This window comes from Felis catus, chromosome D1 (assembly GCF_018350175.1).
Source record: "Felis catus isolate Fca126 chromosome D1, F.catus_Fca126_mat1.0, whole genome shotgun sequence".
NCBI classification, from domain to species: Eukaryota; Metazoa; Chordata; class Mammalia; order Carnivora; family Felidae; genus Felis; species Felis catus.
In genome coordinates, this window is record NC_058377.1 from 46,464,618 (window position 1) to 46,480,070 (window position 15,453).

Sequence of the window (15,453 nt, forward strand, 5' to 3'; positions counted from 1 at the left end):
TCAAAGTTATGTCTTAGAGTGCAGCAGGCTGTCCTCTCTTATAAACATGTTATTAAAGCTACAAAGTTCTGTAGAATCCCTGAAGATTAGAGATGGGCCAGCACTTTGGCCTTGCTTCTGCTGTATTTTCATGGAAATGGGAGGGTGATAGCTGCGTGTTTCCACTTTACATACACAGGGTTAGTGCCTATCTTTAAAATCCTACATGAAGCCAGATTGTGCAGAAAACACCAAGAGCTTCATTATGCACAACTCTTAAATCCCCATCCCAGAGGTCCATGAAAGAGGAAATTAGAGAGTAGAGAGTAGAATTAGACAGTATTTATAGACTTTCATTTTATAGTCTTTCACTTAAAAATCAGGCTTTTGCTCTATGGGACCCAGGATTTTATAACATTCTATGATAATATAATTCATTTGTACCAATTTTATTCATTTTTAAGGCACACTAAGCATTCAGTTAGTTCTGGTGATTAACTGTTTCACTACCTCCTTAAACTCTGCTATGTCCAACTTAGCATGAAGGTCATACCAGCTACTGAATAATAATGATGGGGTCAATGATGAAATTTCTTCCACAGTATGGCAGATTAAAAGCTAAAGATACATTTCCATGACTCGATTTATTGTAGACTGTCATTAAAATAAAATACCATAAGGACACCTAGGTGGCTCAGTCGGTTAAGCATCTAACTCTTGATCTTGTCTCACAGTTAATGAGATCAAACCCTACCCCGGGCTCCATGCTGAGCATGGAGTCTGCTTGGGATTCTCTCTCTCATGGTCTCTGCCCCTCCGCTGTTTGTGCACTCTAAATAAATAAATAAATAAATAAATAAATAAATAAATAAATAGATAAATGCTATAACCAGCCAAAAAAAAAAAAAAGAGCCATTAGGAAGTCTGGTTCTACCACTTATTAGCACTCTGATTTCAGGCTTCCCACATAATCTCTCTGAACCTCCATTTTTCTCATTTGTAAAATCAGGATGATAATAATGCCAGTTTTATAATGTTTTCAAACTCAAATGAAATAATAGATATGGAAGAATTTTTAAACACTATATGGTACTATAAAGTATTCAGAATTATGAACGCTTTTATTACTATTTATATTTTTCAGTTGGTATTGACTCAAAACTTAAAGTTTCTTTGCCCTTCTAACCTTTTTGTTAAAGAGTTAACCATCTATAAACAAGCATTTTTTTGCACTTGGGGTAAGTGCCATTTAAAATACATCAACCCAGGGCACCTGGGTGGCTCAGTCAGTTAAGTGTCTGACTCTTGATTTCAACTCAGGTTACGATCGCATAGTTCCTGAGATCGAGCCCCACATCAGGCTGCATGCTGACAGTGTGGAGCCTACTTGGGATTTTCTCTCGCCCTCTCTCTCTGTCCCCCCAACTTGCGTGCCCACGCTCTCTCAAAATAAATAAACATTTAAAAAAATAATAAATAAAATGTCAACCTGAATTTTTCTTAATAATGACACACAGGTAATTCAAAGTTTTGATTGGGAGAGGGGTGTGGAGAAGGAAAACATTAACTTACATTTGTGAGGGCTTCTGCCAAAGCCCCAGTTCCATCCATTTTAGAAAGGAAATCCTTATAAAATCTCATCTTCACTTTGCCGCCTTTAATCGTGAGGATCCCGATTCCTTTGAAAGTAAACTCCACATTTGGTTTGGTGGAAATGGATCGTGATAAAAAAAGCAAAGTTTCTTTCACACAGCTTTCCACTGTATCCCTGCTAAATGGACCCTGCAGGGATATCGTGACAAAATTAAGTGGAACAACGGGAATATCACCTAGAGGAGAAAGACAGGGTGGGAGAAAGGAAGTGTAAATTACAACAAGGTCATATCATATACACTCACAAATAATTATCTGATTGTTAATACTCAAAAATAGAATTGTCCATGTTAAGTCCTTAGCTGTACCCTAACAATAGACAGTAATCAGTACAATTTTCCTTAAAAGTATATATTTTGCTCACAATAAGAACAATTAGGTTTCTAAGCAAATTCCAGACAAGCTTTTGATTTTCCCTTGGAGACAATGTAATAACTAACTGCATTTCTTCATCAGAGGGTTTTCTGAAGTTTTCAGCCCTCTTATCTCTCAGGACACACTGTAGCAATACACTTGCCTGTCTCCTCCAATTATCACATCATTTTTAAATGTTTATAAATATCCATAAATGTCAAGTGTTTTGAAAAGATAGTTCAGTAGATGTTACCTTCAAATGAAAGTGTCTTATCAGAGGGTATCAGACTGGATAACTTGCTTTTTCTCCCTAATGAATCCCTAAATGACATTGCAAAGGAATATGGTATATCTAGCATAAAAATAAGCATAGGGTCTATTCCACAAGAACAGATCACCAGTCAAAAAAGGGGATAAATAACACAGGCGATCAAGATAATAAATCCGAAAAGAGGCAGTAACAAGATCCACTAATAGAGGAACAGGATAGAAAGAACATTCTAAACATTCATTGAGCAAGCATTAATTTATAGCTTTCCAAGTGCCCAATGGTGCTGGATGATGAAGATTAATATCTGCAAAACACAAGCTTCCCTATATCAGCCATGGTCTTCTGTACAATTTGATGGTGATTCTATACCACCTCCCTCCATTTTTTTAATGAAGTTCTTAAAAGAAAATGCTATATTGCCTGCCTATGGATTGTTCCCTCCCATTTATCCAATGTCTCTCTTCAATCTGTCTTCTAGCCCACTTACTTCAGTAGGGACACTATCATCTCATAATGGACAAGCCAATGGATACATTGCAAATCTTAATCTCATGACCTCTCTGTAACCTCCATTGACCGTGCCCTCTCTATGCTCTTGTATCCATGGCACCACTCTTGGTTCTCCAATTTCCTCTTTTTTGGTTTCCTTTGCTGATTTCCTTCCTCATCTACTTCTGATAAGATGGTGTTTTGTTGTGCTGTTTTCTGTTGTTGTTGTTTTTAAACAAGACTTTGTCCTTGTCTGTCGCCTTCTCTTACTTTATATCTTCTCCTAGGTAAATTCTTCCAAATCCTGACCTCTAGTCTCCATCCCTCACCTGAGCTCTGGAACTACCTCCACCTACGTATCCCTACAGGAATTTCAAATTTAACATGTCCAAAAGCTAACTCATTATTTTATCTACCACCCCAACCTGCCTTCCCCCTTGCTTCCCTAAGGTGTTAATGACAAAAACGTACATCTATTTTCCAATAAATCGGAGTCATGCTACGTACCTTCCTTCTTCTTGCTACCCACCAGTCTCAACTGGCAGCCAAATCCCATCAGTTCTCCATACGAAATATCTCACAAATAGATTCCTTCATCTTCCTCCTGATTGCCACTGCAATCAGGCTCCTACCATATTTCATCAAACTGCTATAATTAAAAGAACTATCCTCCTAAATTAAAAACTGGACTAGTACATACAGTTCCTTGCTCAAAAACTTTCAATGGCTCCCCACTGCCTATAGGATGAATCCCAAAGTCCTTATCATACTGCCTATAGCCCCTTACAACTTAATTGCTACCAACCACTTTTGTCTTAATTCCCTCCAATTGCCTCCACAATCATATGCCTTGGCCACAGAGAAGTACCTTATTCTTATTCTTGAATTATTCTTATTGTTCCTGAAATATTTCCCACAGCTTCTATGCCAGCAAAGCCCTATCATTCTTTAAGACCTCCTGGGATATGTCATCTTCCTAAGCCTCCCTGAGCAAAGTTAAGCATGCTCTCCTCTGGGCTCCCCTACATTCAATCTAGTTCTGATCAATGCTGCTTTCACAGCATTTAATCAGGTTGAAATATTTGCTTATATATTTATCTCCCATGCTAAATTTTGAGCTCTTCAAAGTAAGGACCATGTCTTGATTATCTTTAAGAACCAATGTATAATGTTTAATTAATTACCTACTTAATTAATGATGAAGACTCATAACCACAAAGCTAAACTAGAGACAGAATTGTTCTTGTGAATTAATTCAATCATATATATTTAATTCTGAAATTTCTTCAGCCTTGTAAAAAAATTAATTATAGATCTAAGCTACTTTTTTTGGACTATACTATGAGATCCAAGATGTTTTTGTTAAAAAAAAAAAAAAAACAAGTCGGCTTTATTTTCACTTTATTTGGTAGGTTTTTGATGAATTGGGGTATTATATGTCTTCTGTCATAAAATTCTAGGTAAAAATGGCTAGGTAAATTCTAGGTAAAAATGATCTACCATAAAGATCATATGCATAATGAATTCTAAGTATAACTTGTTGGTTTTTGGTTTTCCAATATTTCATTTTTTGGTGGTAAGTTACTCTGAAAATTAACTTTCAGGGAAGTTACCGTAAAGGCCAGTTTTAGCCTTTTGACCTGCTGACATTTGGGGTGGACTGTCTCTATCCATGTAGGAGTGCAATGCAAGAGGGGATGATAAGGAAGGTTAAAATGAATACAGCCCCAAAATCAGGAAGGACGTCCCCAAAGGCCTCTAAGTAACCAGGGGAGGTGTCACCAAGTCTACACACCAAAGCTGGAAAGTAAGTAAGCATCCTCTGTCAGGCACCATGTCCCTTTAGCTTATCACTATATCTCAAGTGCCTGGAACAAGGCCTAACACATAGTTGGCTCTCAGTAAATATTTGTGGAAAGAGGGAAGAAAGGAAGGGAGGCAGAAGGAAGGAAAGGGGAAGGAGGGAGGGAGAAAGCAAGGGAGGAAGATTTTAGGGTGTGAGAGGTATATAAGGTATTCATTAAGTCTTTATGGAATTATTAACCTCACTCCTAAGTTTTAATAATGTACATTATATATGATAGAACACAGTTAGTGATCTTTTTCATAGCTAATATGGACTGTAATTCTAATTACAGTCCCTAATTAACTTTTTCTCTATAACCACTTTTAATTTCTGAGGGTCTAAAAAAATGAACAAAGGCTGTATAACTCTGTAATGTGGCATGTAAATGTGCCTTGATATCACATCAAGTCTTCCCATGCCTGCCTCTTAAGCTACTGAGGTTTAAAATGTCCTGCAGGAAGACTGTCTATCATTTCCCACCTTGGCCCTTCCCTCTTCCAAAGGTACCATGTGAAAAGTGAGCTGAAATCACAAACTGATAAAGCAGCAACTGAACAAACTTTGCCCTTCCATTTTCATCCCCAGGCCAGTAACTTTCTGAGAATGTCTTAAATATTGAAAAGATTTACCAGGAATGTATGTTTTGTTTTGTTTGAGTTCATGGGTCCGTACTAACTTCTCTGCCATGATAAATATGGGTCTCTGAATCAGAATAAACTTGCTGTTTCCCACGTCAATTTTTTGTCTCATGAAAGTAAAAGTTCCAAGCCCTGGGATCTGAACACCCTGAAAGAAAAAGGAAGGGGGAAAAAAGAGCAACAATCAGAAATCACCGAAGAGGTAAGGAAAAATAACCCTTAGTACCGCTATTCAAAAAAAAAACCCATGAAAACAATTAAGCCTTAAATATTCAATGATTTCTAAACTCTCTTCCAGCTATAGTATGTCACGATTCTAAGTTCTCATGTAAGTATAAAATGTAATATATTGATCTACAATGCTTCTGACATCAGATCCTGCATCTCCATTACCATTCAAAGGCTGTGAGGACTAAGATAACTTGTATGGATGCCATTGCTACTTTTAATCTATATTTAAGATTCCTCTTATCCTAAATCGTGGGAAATTCTGAATTTTAATCATTTACCATTAGAAAGAAGGAATTTAAAAAGCTGTAAGAATCTCTGCTTTCTCATTCCTTCTTTTAGGTTTTGTCTCTCACTTAAAACCAGACAATCCAGCATCCAAGGCATCTGCTACAGTGTAGTGATCTTGGCTGAGGGGTAGAAGCAAATGCTTTTGGCTCTCAAACTAGGCCTCTGTCTCCCTGGAAATATCACACCTCAAGGGTTACAAACTCAAATGCCTACAGGCACCACCCACGAAAGAACGCAAGGGAATGAAGGTAGCCAGCCAGAGTGCAGTGGCTAGAAAGTACAAACCCCATCCAAAGGGAAGAGCTCATTGTTGGCTCCAGCCAAGTGTCATCATGCAGGAATGGAAAACTGGTGTTGTTAAATCTGCTGATTTTTCAAGAAAAGAGAAACAAGTCCAAAACATTATATAAACTCTCCAAATTTTAGGTTGGTGATGACTACTTCAAATTATCAGACCAAACAAGATAAGTTTGAAGGACGAATTCAGCCCACGGGTTGTCATAATGGGACCTGTGAGTAGGATATAAAAGTTTCACAATTTCCCAGCTCCCTCCAAACTCCCCAAATCTCTGTCCAGTTCCATGGCATCCAAACTGAAGTCTGGGCAAAGTTTCTCATTTTTGGCAAGATGAGTTCAATCCCAGATTGTCTTCTTGTATTTCAGTTAAAACCCATTCCCTGCGAAGAGGCATGGCAGGAAGCATTACATCCTTCTATAGCAATGCCAGAAACTATCAGGTCACAGATCAACAGAATTTATCTAGTTCCTCTACACACATCCAGACTAGTCAGTGATCTGCTTGGTATCACTAGAGAGAACTTTTACAAATTCATTACCTAAGAATAAAATCCATGTTTGCTAAATCTGCTATCTGTAAGTCATAGTGTGAGCATCATAAAATCACAGGACTGAAAGTCAAATTGAATGGCTCTAAAATCTGTTATCTTGCTCCCAACAAAATTATACAAGACCAAGGAAGAAAGATCCTTTGGACTCTTGCATTAAACTTAAAGTATAAATCTTGCCTTTTGTAGGGATAGCTGTCGTTGCACAAATTCTGACACATTCCCCCAGATAGTAGACACTTCTGAAATTCAAAGGAAATAAAAAATAATTGATGTAAGCACTCATGTGATAGCATCTAGTGCTAATAAATAAAAAAGTAAATGTGAACTGCAGAATCAAACAATAGTAATTCCTAATTAATTTAGAATTAACAGAAAATAAGTTCATTCCCAAAAGTTAATTTTCCTAGTAACTAAAGCTCACCATTTTACATTCCAAAAATGTGCTTAAAAATAACAATAACAACAAATTTTTAAATAAAATCTTTCTAGGATAAAGAGAACTCTGTCGCACATTTCCTTTTATTCTTTATAGAAGTGGGACAGAGTTCCTTTTATCCTATAAATAGAGTTAATCAAGTATAATCTAGTCTTTTTTTTTTTTTTTTAGTTCTCTAGATTCCAGTTAGTTAACATAAAGTGTAATATTAGTTTCTGGTGTATAATTTAGTGACTCAACACTTCCATACAACACCTGATGCTCATTACAAGTGAGCTCCTTAATCTCTATCACCTATTTAACCATACCCCTTTTTTCTTAATGACTGATTCAAAAAGTATTTATTGAGTGTCTAGTCTGTGCCCTCTGAAATATAAAACTTTATTCTTTTTTATTTTATTTAACGTTTATATATTTTTGAGAGAGAGAGACAGACAGAGCATGAGCAGGGGAGGGGCAGAGAGAGGGGGAGACACAGAATCCAAAGCAGGCTCCAGGCTCTGAGCTGTCAGCACAGAGTCTAACATGGCACTTAAACTCTGGAACCGAAGTATGAGATCATGACCTGAGCCAAAGTCAGACACTCAATCAACTGAGCCACCCAGGCCCCATATTTTATTTTTAATGTTTATTTATTTTGAGAGAGAGCACACATGTGAGTGGGGGAGGGGCAGATGAGGGGCAGTGGAGGGGGAGAGAGAGCGAGAGCGCGAGCGAGAATCCCAAGCAGGCTCCACATTCAGCATGTAGCCTGACACAGGGCTCGATCCCACAACAAGTCACAGACTGACCTGAAACCAAGAGTGGGTTGCCCAACCAACTGAGCCACCCAGACACCCCTAAACCTTCATTCTTATGACATTCTTTAACACAAAAGTAAAGCCAAGCATCATTAAGGCATAAAAGGCTGCTGTCTGGGCATTAAGTGTCTCTATACTTCTTTTATTGCTTCATTCTTTGTTGGGGGCAGTGGGGGGGGGGGGGGTCTTTATAGAGATTGCGTGTGTGTGTGTGTGTGTGTGTGTGTGTGTATCATCTTTCTCCACAACTCTGCCCAGATGATAACTCCATGACAGCAGAGACCTAAGTTGCTTTGTGCACTGAATCTTTGTGTACTATCAACCTTGAGTAGCATGTAGTAATCTTTGATATTCTTTAAATGCCTTAGCCCATATAACATTATTACTAAACCCATAAAACAATATATTCTTTTTAAATTGAGATTCAGTTTGGCACATAATAATAGTGTCAGGTGTACAACATAATGATTTGATATTTGTATATATTGCAAAATGATCACCATATTTTTGCTTAAATCTTGACTTGCTTTTCATTCTCATTTGTTACTGTTAGACTACCAGCTGTTACGTCTCTCTACTGCTAGTGCTCTGCAGACCTGATCCTAATTTACTGCTTCTGATCTGCTTTGTTTTTGCTTTCAACAAATATACTAATATTATATCTAAAGTAATATTTTTAAAGTTTATTTATTTTGAAAGAGAGAGAGGCAGAGAGAGAGAATCCCAAGCAGGCTCCACACTGTCAGTGCAGAGCCCAACACAGGGCTTGATCTCACAAACTGTGAGATCATGACCTCAGCTGAGATCAAGAGTTGGTCACTTAACCAAGTGAGCCACCCAGACAGCCCTAAAATAATAATTTTTGACAACAGACCTTTGGGTAGGGACCCAAGGGGCTTAATTTGAATCAGTGCATAGACTTCTTACTATCTGTTTTGAATGATCAGAGAGGGGTTTTCTATGTTTTTCTTGTTCTGAGCTGTTTTCCAAAAAGAAACTGTGGTAGAAAAATAAGTAGTTGCCAATAACTAGGGTTAAATACATGATATGAAGGGATACTCTAGGTATAACTAATATTTAGAAGTACTGAAAATTAAGTCAGTGTTGACATCTCCACTCCAAACCTAATTATGTGTATTAAAGATACTTTCCAATGAACTCTTTGCAAATCCAGAGTGTTATGTTTTAGTTTTCAGAATAAAAGATCAATAACAGGGTGCTTAGGTGGCTCAGTCAGTTAAGCATTTGACTCTTGATCTCAGCTCAGGTCTTGATCTCAGGGTCATGAGTTCAAGCCTCACCTTGGGCTCCCAGTGTGGAGCCTACTTTAAAAAAGAAAAAATCAAGAACAGTGACATTTACCAGGTTGCCACTTTGGGATATGGATGGAGGCAAAAGACTAGTTCTTTCCCCACTTTGGAAATTGCTTGATTTATTGGTATAACTTTTATTTCTAATGGTTTAAACTACTACCTAAAGCAGGGAAATTGTACTTTTAATTACAGCATGTAAGGGTTATAAATATTTTTATTACTATGCCAGGGGAGGAGTAGTTTGGGCAATGAGAAGTAGCAGTGAATGATTCTCATGGGTATCTGGGAACAAGTTGGGTGATGGAAATTCACTCACCCACCAAGGAAACTAGGGCTACATGCTACAGTGAGCCAGGTGAAAAGATCCTACCCTTCACTCTAAATCACAGATACACAGTTTATTATAACCAAGTCTTTCCTCTACTCCGCTCCATCCTACTGTATTCCCCATTCATCTCCACCACCATAGACAAAAGAATTCTACTTCTGGCTGCTAAGAACTAAGAAGGTCTTTCAACCAATACCAATTAGATACTGAATTAAATTTTTCATCATGACCAAAAATGTCATTAATTTGCTAATAACACAGAATCTCCATATCCAGATTTACATAGATACCTTTCAAAACTATGAAGTCAAAACTGTTAAGTCTTTTACCCAGGCTCACAATATGCAGCTCAAATTTCAGGAAAACAATCTATACCAAATGGAAATGATTTAATTAGAGCCAGGAGAAACTATATAGCTTGCAACCAAACCCTAATGAAAAGACTTGACCGAGCCCAGCTGGAAATTTGAGGATCATCTTTCTTCATTTGAACGATATATTCAAGACTGCCATGTTGTTTTTTTTTTTTTTAATTTTTTTTTTTCGTTTATTTATTTTTGGGACAGAGAGAGACAGAGCATGAACGGGGGAGGGGCAGAGAGAGAGGGAGACACAGAATTGGAAACAGGCTCCAGGCTCTGAGCCATCAGCCCAGAGCCCGATGCGGGGCTCGAACTCACGGATGGCGAGATCGTGACCTGGCTGAAGTCGGACGCTTAACCGACTGCGCCACCCAGGCGCCCCAAGACTGCCATGTTGTTTTATTCTATAGAATCTAATGGGCAAAATTATATAAAAGCAGAGTTTATTATTCTAAACTGAGATTTGCTATTTTTTTAATGTTTATTTTTAAGAAAGACAGAGCAAAAGCAGGGGAGGAGCAGAGAGAGAGGGAGACACAGGATCCAAAGCAAGTTCCAAGCTCTGAGCTGTCAGCACAGAACTGATGTGGGGCTCGAACCTATGAACTGCAAGATCATGACCTGAGCTGAAGTTGGACGCTTAACCAACTGAGCCACCCAGGCACCCTGAGAGATTTGCTGTTTCTTACTGAAGAAAAAAGAAAATATGCACATCATTCCCTTTGGGAAGTTGTAGGTTCCTGCATTTCAATTGGAATAGATTTGAAAATTTTACAAACAATGATTTTTAACTTTGATTTTTTTCTGACATCCCAAAGTCAGAGAGGATATCACTGAATCATAAAACAAAAAGAATTTTAATCCAGTCTAAAAAGCGAATTAAAGATATGCTACTTTTATGTTTTAGAGAAAACTGGAGTTATTATTTATTTTAATCAAATATTGAAATACCTAGAATCATTATTATAAAGAAATAATCCCCAGACATACCTTCTATACTCAGTTCAACCACCATTTGACTTCAAATTCTAAACATTTTACGCATTCAAAACCATATTTTCAAACACAGTGCCAGGTAGCAAGAATGCTACATTTTATATATGATTATAAATTGTAGAATAATATATGCTTGAAATAGATACTAATACCAAATATAAGAGATAAGTTCCCTTGACTTTGTAAGACATCTTCTTTTTAAAAACAACACACACACATTTTTTAAAATGTTTATTTTTGAGAGAGAGAGCATGAGTAGGGAGGGGCAGAGAGAGAGGGAGGCAGAGAATCCCAAGTAGGCTCCCCGCTGTCAGCACAGAGCCCAGTGTGGGCTCAAACTCATGAACCATGAGATCATGACCTGAGCCAAAATCAAGAGTTGGACGCTTAGCCAACTGAGCAACCCAGGCGTCCCATAAGACATCTTTTAAAATTAAAATACTGGCATACAAAACAAAAAATTCAAGAGTGATTTGAACAAAGAAACATATTCCCAGAGCATAGGAGCATAGTTCAGTGGAAAGATCAGTGTGTTGCACTGAAGACATGCAGACTTCCTGCCTCTGCAGATTGCTAGCTATGTGGTCTTCAATAGTTTTGCCCGGTCACATCCACAAAACGATGATGGGACCTTCTAAGTACTATAACTACATAATACTAAACTTTGGAAAAACATATGAAAGCCACAGGACTTAATACATACAATGATGAAAAGTTAATTTATGGGCTTTACTGAGATTAGTTTATCCTCATCTCCTTTACAAGGGATCATTTGTGAACATTAATAAGTAGTCACTTATTAGTTAATAGTGATTTTAATAATGACTTTAATAATAACATTAATAATGACTTCTGTTTCTGTCATCAACCAATAAAGCTCTTGCTGAGGTCACCAACAATGTCGTCAATAAATTCAATAGATATGTTTAGCTTTCACCTCGCTGACCCTTTACTCATATCTAACAGTGGTGACCACTCTCTCCTCCTTTAAGCACCTCTCTTATGGGCTTTTGTGACACTCCTCTCTCCTGGATTTTCTTCCTACCTCTCTAGCCACTTCTTCTCATTTTCCTCAACTCAGCCATTAAATGTTGGGATTTCCAAAGATATAGCCCTAGGCCTTCATTTTTCACTCCATATTCTGCTGCAGCGGTTACATCTGTGCCCAGGACTTTAATGACCACCAATATGCTGATGACTCCCACGTGTTTGTTTAGATCCCGGAAACCCTCCCCATTTTAAGGTTCTTGACCTGTGTATCCAACTGCCTATTTGGATATCTCACAGAGACACTTCACTTGCTCAAAATCAGGATCTTCTTTCCCTTAAATCTTGCCCTGTATCCAGGGATTCGATGTCAATGACTGCCACCTTCATCTATTCAGTTATATAAGCCAGGAACTCAGAACTCATCCTTGCGACTTCCTTTCTCTCTCACCCTCCATGCCCAGCCCACCACCACAATCTCTAAATAGCCTTTCAGTCTGTCTACATCTCTCCATCTTTACTGCTACCAATTTAGACCAAGCTACCATTCAGTCTCATTTAAGTTACTGTTATAGGTGTTCTTGACCCTCTAATTCATTCCCCACTTTGCAACCAGAGCAATTTTTTCAAAACACAAACGTGATCATGTCATTCAACTCCTCCTTTATCTCCATGCTATAACACTTAATGGCTTTCCACAGGCTTAAAATCAAGGCCACTATCCTTAATATGATTTACAAAGCCCTGATCACCCGACTCCTCCCTTTCTGTCCAGCCTCCTTTAGAACACTCTGGCTTCTGCACTTACAGAGCAGCCGTATTGACTTTCTTTCAATTCCTCAGTCACACCATGCTCTCATCAATGTGCTCTTGTTATTCCCTCTGCCAAGAACTCTGTCACCTCCCCTCCACTCCCTATTCCACTGATCCATTTCACCTATTTAACTGCAACTCATTCTTCACATCTCAGCTCACGTCTTATTTTCTTCAACAAATCTTGACACACATTCCCATCCTCAACCACAGTAAAAGTTCCCAGCGTACCATGCACCTCCTCCTCGGTAGCACTTACTAATTGAAATTATTATTTATTTCTGTGATTATTTGGTTAATGTATATCTCTTCCCCACTAGACTATGTAAATTCCAAGGTTTTTGCTCACCGTCAGTTCTCTAGTGTCTAACACAGTAGGTTCTCAAAATTACTTGAATGAATAAATTATATGTAAATTTGTAAATAAGGCAAATATTTTTAATCCATAAAACCATTATACTTAATGCTTCTTTTATAATTATTTTAACAGGAAAAAGAGTGATGCAGGGGAAAGAAACGAGGCATCTACTCCTATTTATTTTGTCTTAAGTCATTTGGTTAAAGTGTAGGCAACGTCCCTAAGTCACAATGACTTGATAGTAATAATAGTTTCCATTTCTGGAGCACCTTTCTTCCCAAGGGTTCCCAATGCTTACAAACAGATCTTGGTGTCACTCTAGAGTGACTCTTCTAAGAAACTATGCTTTTGATCAAGCCTAGTAAGTTTCTATGAGAAGCTGTCAGGTCTTCTTGCAAACACCAAGTTCCTTTTATGACCATCCCACTTTCTTAACACAACCCCAAAATATCAGGGGCAACAAAAGTAGCCATGTCGTTGCATGAAGTCTGAGAAGGACCCATTTGGAGTGGTTGTTTTTAGCTAACATTTAATGAGCACTTATTTTGTGCTAGTCCCCAGGCTAACACATTATCACTTTTAATCAAAATCCTCAGCTGGCCCCTTTCCTCATTAACACGATCAATAAAGGAACTCTATGGGCATCCAATGGGAGCCTGCTGTGATTACTAGCTGGTTGCCAAGATAACCTGGCCACTCAGGGGATGGGGAAGGAGGTTTTCTGCCTGCCCCCAAGCAGGTGAAGATTCAGCCCCCAGGGCCCTCGCCTCACTTCGCTTACCCTCCTGGCTCAGCGACCGAAGAGTACGAAGAGTACGCAGCACCGGCTTGCTCAGGTCCCGCAAGGAAGGGACGATGGTGTCCAATATGTTGGTGTTCATTTGGTTCGGTGCTGAGTCCTTGACGGGTCTCTTTTCTTTCTTCATATGAAATCTGTACAAAAGTGACTTTTCCTACGCCCAAAGCCCCTCTCTTCAGAGCTTTGGATGTACCTTAAAATAAAAACTACCAAATATCGATTTGTGTTTTTCTAACACCTCCTTTCTCGCCGTCCCTTCTCACCCCGTGCTGGCTCTCTCTGAGTGGCTCCCACCCCAGGAACCCCAAGAGCTGGGTTGCACCAGTATGCAAAAATCCCAAGCGCTCAGGGCCACCGAGTGAGAGCGTGCGCGGAGCCAAGAGCAAGAAAATGGGACTGAGGGAAGGTAGGCCAGCCGCAGGGAGGGCGTGGTGTGTTGCTAGGACGCAACAAAGGCTTGCTGCGTCGCTAGGGTGTCAAAGCATGGCCTTGGCCCCGCCTCCTATGTTGGGTAGAGCCCTACGTAGACAATGGGATTCTGGAGTGGCAAACAGCGAGGCTGGGGAGTAACTTTTTTTTAACTTTGTTTTTTCCTTCCCTCTTACCCTGGGCAGCGAAGAGAATTGGTCGCTTTTGTAACCACCTTGGATCAATTGGAGAAAACCTTTTAACCCTAGAAACGGACATTTGAGTCTCCGGATAAGTTTGACTTTGAGTCGGAATTTCTTTCTCATCTTTGGTTTCTCCTGGACTCCCCTCCTAGAAAATGGAGAGCCGGACTAGGGAGAGAAAAGAACTAGCAAGAGCTGACGTTTCTGTAATTACAGTGATTTTTTTATTCCCTATACACGGCATGAGTGTCATCCTGCAGAATTGTTTTAATGCCCTCCCCTCTGCTAATAATTACCCCAAAGCGAACACACATGTAAACTCCACCCAGGTCAAGAAATAGAATCTTGTATCCATCACTTACTACTCACTTAATATTAGGCAAGTTACCCTACCCGCCCTGAGATTCTCTATGGAAACTGAGAGTTAATAAAACAAAAGTGACACAAAGAATTTCACCAAAGTGTGTTCTGTAGAATACTAACTACTTATGGCATAATTAACAAGTGGAAAAAAGAAGGGAGGAGAAAAAGAAAGAAAGAAAGAAAGAAAGAAAGAAAGAAAGAAAGAGAAAAGAAAGAGGGGGAAGGAGGGAGGGAGAAAGAAAGAGAAAAAGAGGAAGGAAGGAAGAAAAGAAAGGAAGGGGGAAGTGGGGGGAGAGAGGGAAGGAAGGAAGGAAGGAAGGAAGGAAGGAAGGAAGGAAGGAAGGAAGGAGAAAAAAAGAAAAGGAAGGAAGCTGAGACAGGGAAAGAGGAAGAAAGGAAGGGAGGGAGGAACAAAGAAAAGGAAGGAAGAGAAAAAGGGAAGGGGGAGGGAGGGAAGAGAAAAAGAAAGAAAAAGAAAGAAAGAAAGAAAGAAAGAAAGAAAGAAAGAAAGAAAGAAAAGAAAAGAAAAGAAAAGAAAAGAAAAGAAAAGAAAGAAAGAAGGGAAGGAGGGAAGGAGAGGAAAGGAAAGAAGGAGGGTGGGAAGGAAGAAAGGAAGGACAGGGGAACTATCAGCACTGAAATGCCTCATTCTCCCTCCAGGCATTATTCCAGAAATTACTATAAATCTG

At 39.0% G+C, this 15,453-nt stretch overlaps 1 protein-coding gene across 4 annotated transcripts in view; it reads right to left on the reverse strand.

The window, feature by feature from the left end:
* The window catches only part of CCDC81 (coiled-coil domain containing 81), a 39,142-nt gene extending 24,319 nt beyond the window's left edge, over positions 1-14,823 (reverse strand). Inside the window, exons 1-4 of one of the 4 annotated variants that reach the window (XM_011286543.4) lie at positions 13,773-14,823; positions 6,776-6,837; positions 5,222-5,378; positions 1,552-1,808 (exon numbers count right to left, since the gene is read on the reverse strand). In XM_011286543.4, the coding sequence (XP_011284845.2) occupies positions 1,552-1,808; positions 5,222-5,378; positions 6,776-6,837; positions 13,773-13,917 (621 nt within the window). In that variant the 5' untranslated portion in view covers positions 13,918-14,823. Of the gene's footprint in view, positions 1-1,551; positions 1,809-5,221; positions 5,379-5,739; positions 6,838-13,772 lie in introns of those variants that run through there. The other 3 variants (XM_023239355.2, XM_019811670.3, XM_045038639.1) reach the window with 3 other exon arrangements.
* Between the last annotated feature and the right edge of the window lie 630 nt (positions 14,824-15,453).